Source organism: Drosophila gunungcola, unplaced genomic scaffold (genome assembly GCF_025200985.1).
Source record: "Drosophila gunungcola strain Sukarami unplaced genomic scaffold, Dgunungcola_SK_2 000229F, whole genome shotgun sequence".
NCBI classification, from domain to species: domain Eukaryota; kingdom Metazoa; phylum Arthropoda; class Insecta; order Diptera; family Drosophilidae; genus Drosophila; species Drosophila gunungcola.
This window is the reverse complement of record NW_026453390.1, coordinates 43,711-49,269: the sequence shown is the minus strand read 5'-3', so window position 1 is coordinate 49,269 and position 5,559 is coordinate 43,711. Positions and strand designations below refer to the sequence as shown.

The 5,559-nt window shown below is 33.7% G+C and overlaps 1 protein-coding gene across 1 annotated transcript; it reads left to right on the top strand.

Moving 5' to 3' along the window:
* Positions 1-911: 911 nt before the first annotated feature.
* LOC128266023 (RNA polymerase I-specific transcription initiation factor RRN3-like) lies at positions 912-2,757 on the top strand (the record flags this gene model as incomplete). The annotated part of the gene is made up of 4 exons (XM_053002291.1): positions 912-1,187; positions 1,255-1,736; positions 2,144-2,512; positions 2,582-2,757. Coding segments are annotated over exons 1-4 (1,210 nt in total), but the record flags the coding sequence as incomplete, so codon positions are not given.
* Positions 2,758-5,559: the final 2,802 nt, after the last annotated feature.

The window sequence follows — 5,559 nt, the reverse complement described above, 5'->3', positions numbered from 1 at the left end:
GTTCGATATCGATAGGAAACACACAGGTATAATTGGTGCCCAACAGTTACAGAGGCTTAAGCTCAATTTTATGAAGGAAGTCTTTTTAGTAAATCAAACTGTTTAAATTTCAAAAACTTTTAATATTACTTTTACTTGCTTTCATTTCATTAATTGCTATGGGATAATGGTTAAGAGCCTAGCTGTACTTTTCGACAATTTCTTAAATATTTTCTGTTTGCAAATTGCTGCCTCGGTATAACTTACAGACATCACGATATGATAGTAAATGTGCTTTGTGTGAACAGACCTTAAAATATAAAATATACAAGCTCTGAAGTAACCATAGCGTATTGGATACATTTTGGCTAAATAATTTAATTAAATTATACATCTGATCATTGCGCTGTTGTCCTTGTCGGTTTTTTAAGCTTTCTTTTACATATCAAAACAAAGAACCGATGTTTTCCAACAGCCAAATGCAAAAACATGACTTTAATAAGTTGAAATTATTCTACGTGATAACTTATAGCCTGATTCCATTGCCGCATTATTGGGTTTTTAATTGTGCCTGATTCCATTGGCGCATGAGCATTTAGCTATTTTTTTAGCATATAGATTTTGTTTTTAAAAGAAATCAAATAATGTGCCACTTACGAAATATCGTTAAAAATCAGTATTTCGCGGTATTTTTCTAAAAATGTTCGTGGCGAATGATTTTTAATCGCATTTATTTATCGCATTTATTTTAACTGTAGCATTTAGCCTTATGGGATTCCCTGTGTAAATAAACGCGCATTAGGCTAAATGCGTTTTAATGGAATCCGGCTATTAAACTCCGAAAATTTTAGAAAACGTACGTAGTGTAAGCCAGCTATCAAATATAATGAGATTCTGCGGAAAAGACTCAATATCTATCAGGAGCCTTTTAGTTCAAAATCGTAGCTCGTATAAGCTTTTTGTCGACTGTTCTAATAAAAAAAAATTATTTCAATTCGGAAAACTAATTTACTGGCTCTTTGTTTATGCTAAGCATTATGTCCGTATTCACAAGAAAAATCGTGAAATCAATTATTAATGCAAACGAAGTTCGAGCTTCCATTCTTAGGGAAAAGGGCCTTGCAGAATCGGTGCGCGTGGCTGTAGAGGAACACAAATTTTATCTGGTAAAGAGGATCACCGCCTTTCTCCAGGAAGCAGAACTAAACGTATGTTTTTGAAGCATTATTTTGAGTTTATTGTAATAAATGACTACGATTTCGTATTCTATTTAAGGATGACGAATTTTTGCTAATCATAAAAGATGCTAACAAAATAATCTTTAATTTGACTAAAGATTTTGTCAACCTTGTCGAGGCTTTGCTGTCTCTTAATTGGAAGAACCGCAGTTTTGAGATAATTGAAGCTTATACAGAATTTTGGGTTGACATAGTGGTGGCCCAAAATATATATCTACCCATATCTATATCTAAATTGATTATCCACTGGATTCCTGGTCACTTGGACGCTTCCGAATGGGTTAATGGAAGCCCTTCGGAGTGTACTCGCTCTGAATTGAAATTTACTCATGATTTATTAAATCGTATCTTAACTGCCGTACCGATGGCATTTGATGAAGTAATGAACGCCATAATCAAACTATACCCATATTTTAAAAAGCCAGCCCACGTAACGGCGGGGTATCTGTTTAACATGCTCTGTCTAATTGAGTACAAGCCAATATTTGAGGAACAAATTTTGAAGCTGGCTCTGCAAAAGTAAGTAATTAATATAAACTTTTTTGTACCTTAATAATTATCCGGCTAATATATGTGGCATTGTGTCTTTTGACCATTGCCATGTATGAACTTCTATAAGGATGTCAAGAAATTTTGAAATAACCTATTTAAAAGAAAGTTTTAAATTATGTGGTGACAAAGGGTCTTGGATATACTAGTTTACAAATTCAAATCTATAAAACTCCAGAGCTCAACGAAGCTTGAAGAAGTTTCTTAAATTTCAGTTTCGCCACTTTAAATTAAATTTTAAAGAAATACACGTTCAAAAATCGTAAATAATTTTTTTCGGATTTTGTGGGTTTATATTTGTAAACCAGTGTTATCGGTATTTTGCTCTTTAGAATCCTCTGGACAAATCTGACGCATTATATGCTCACTCTTTTCAGACTTTTAGTATTAGATGTTAACGCTCCAAACGGCAAAACCTTGGATATTTGTCTCTTCATGCTTTTTAATTTCTTGGATGGCAAATGTCGCATTAACCGAAGCAGTAGCAACCAAGAACGACGGGCTGCTAAAAGCATATTTAAAATGCTACTGGATATATTTGACGAAATTCTGTTACCCAGTCATGATACTTCTCATGTGCAATTTGTCATATTTTATGCGACTAGTATTCGGTCGACATATTCGAATGCTTTCCTTGATTTACTTTGGAAGAAAATTCAAAATGCCGACTTGTCTGCAGTTATTCGCCATGCTGCGGTGGGGTACCTGTCTAGCTTTTTAGCCCGCGCAAAGTTTGTGCCACTTAGGTAAGAAAATGTGAGATCATATTAAGATTAAGAAATAAAAAACTAAAATTTGAATACCATTTTTTCTAGCACTGTACAATTCTATTTAAAAGAGTTAAGCAAGTTGGCTCATAAATACATAGACGAATCGGATGAGAATAATTTGACTTGCTCAGATATTGCTAATTGGGCGTTTTATTCTATATGCCAAGCCTTGTTCTATTTAATATCGTTTCGTGAAACAGATTTGACTGCAAGTTCAAAAGGTATGGTTTAAATTTGAGTTTATCCTTATAACCTTTTTTTCGTGTTGTTTAAACATTTTAATTATTTCTTTAGACTAAGAAGATAAAATAGATGGTCATCCTCTATTTAAATACCCTTGCAGTGTGCGTTATAATTTCAGTCAAAAGTTTGCAACGCAGTGTAGGAGACATCTTTGACCCTATGAAGTATATACATTATTGATCAGCAACAATGTCCGTCCGTTCGTCTATCTGCACCTAAAGTTTATTTTCTATTGATATTTTTAATTTAATAGTTAAAAGTTATGTTTTTAATTTTATCAAATCGGAAAACGATATCATATAGCTTCCATAGGAACAACCCAATAAATGAGCTGCAAATAATCAAATCTTCAATTTTTTTTTTAAATATACGCAAATAAATCTTAATTTTAATGTTTTCAAGAATATTTAATTTTTGCGATAGCTGCTAGGTTATATGAACTTCGACTTGACAAAGTTTGCTTCCTTTCTTGTTTCTTTATAAATTTGGTCCGATTTTTGATAAGCAGTGAAATAAATATTTTCGACCATATAATGTGTACATATTCTTGACTAGTAAAGCAAGACGAGTTGAGCTACGTCCGTTTGTTTCTACGCCATTTGCGAGCTCAATTAATAAGCAAGAGACTTAAAACATTCGCAATCTCTTTTTCTTGTGCAGGTTTCAATTTTAAAAATTAAAAATTAATTATAGTATATACAGCTGTATTTTGCCAAAAATTTGGTTTTTATGGTATTTCGAATCTTTCTCTGGAGTTTTGATCAACATTGGCTTACCATTTCTGATCATAGGGTTCCCGCAGTGTAAAAGTTAGGGTCTTTAAATTTTAATAAGTGTATGTTATTATTAAAGTAAATAAAGTAGATATGTTCTTTACAAGCTGCACTAGCAGAGTCGATCAGTTATGTCCGTTCGTTTGTCTACCCATTTCTAGAAGTTCATCGGAAAATCTACATACCTTCGATGTTTTTAAATATATACGCAAAATAAACGAAACGTTTATAGAACATTTAATATTAGCTGCGAGGTTATATACACTTCCTTTCTTGTTTTTGGTATATACTGATTATAATAATAACGTTAATGTTACGTTTTATTTTGTTTGATATCGGACATTTATGTTTTAACTCCAATACCATAATCATGAGCTGTCCACATATGACTTGACTATTGAAAAAAAACATAGTACACAGTTCTAACCGCTGATCTTAGCTGAACACTCACTGAGATCAGGCAGGTAGGTAGCGTTACTACTAGTCGGCATCTACCATTGGGGTTCAGTATAGAGCTTTTTGCCACCATTAAAATTCCAAATTAAATATACTTTAAATTTATATTTATTTGTAACTAAAAAGCATAAAACTAAAGAAAAATACTTCTCATAAAGTAAGTACCAATTTCAGCTTTCTTTAGTATTTTAAATAGAAGATCACTTTGTGAGGACATTGTTAAATTAAAATATGTTATTTATATACTCGCCTCATCGAATAATCCAAGAGAGAGCACAAGCTCAGCCTAAGTGGTCAATAAGGGACTCCCATTACAAATTCCGAAATGTGTACAAAATCTAAGCACAATAATTAATAGTTATTAGTTTGTTTAGTGCAAAATTTCCTTGTGGTTTGTTTTGTATGTCTGGTGCGATTACCACTACTTTTCTACTTGGCCAAGCGAAGTTAGGGTTAAGTATCATAAAAACTAAGAGACTAGTTTGCTTAGAAACGGACGGATAAACCGACGGACATGGCTAGTAAAGCTGATTGTTGAGGCCTTAAAAGCGAGAGCGATATCGAACATCGGCGCAGGGACGATTTTATACCGAAAATAATGGTATCCTAATGTTATATGTTATTTCTTCCATCGCCTCTTAAATTAATGAGTATTAAAAAATGTTATTTTTACACCCTTGTTAGGGAAAACTCAAAGGCAGGGTTAGGGGAACCACGGCCTTGAATAGAGGAGCTAGCTTGGGCTGCCCAAAATCTCACGCGGGATCAAATAGGTCCATATCATGATCAACAATTATATACTTTATAGGGTCGGAAAAGGCTCCATCACTGCGTTACAAATTTTTGATAATACCCTCTGCAAGGGTATAAGAATGGTCTATTTTTAATTGTTTACTGTACAATTTTTTATAATTTTTTCGTTTAAAAGTTCATGTTTTTTGAAGGTTTCATAAAAATGTTCTACTAGACTTTCATTAACGTTGGACATTGTTGCTGTGCCAGCTGCTCCGCTGGTTTTCGCAGATTTCCTTTGCTTTTCGTGCTCGAAAAACGTCCATATATGTTAAATTTTAAGCAAACGAGAGATAGTGAAATCGAGTATATTGTTTTTGAATTATAAGAAACAAAACCTTAATTGGTTGCATATACCGTCGATACAATGACATTATTCTTACCGAAAAAAAAAACATTTTATGCGACAACCATCAGTCAGTTTGCAACGCAGTGAAGGAGACATTTCCGACCCTGAAAAGGATATATATTCTTGCTCAGTATCACTACGCGAGTCGATCTAGCCATGTCCGTCTGTCCGTCCGTCTGTCCGTCCGTTTCTACGCAAACTAGTCTCTCAGTTTTAAACCTATCTGAATGAAACTTTCCCAAAAGTTGTCTTTCTATTGCAGGTAGTATATAAGTCGGAACGAGCCAGATCGGACGACTATAGCATATAGCTTCCATATGGTTAATTGGGTTTTTTTTCCTATGGGAGTTATATGCTATAGTCGTCCGATCCGGCTCATTCCCACCTTCGTTCGTACCTGCAATAGAAAG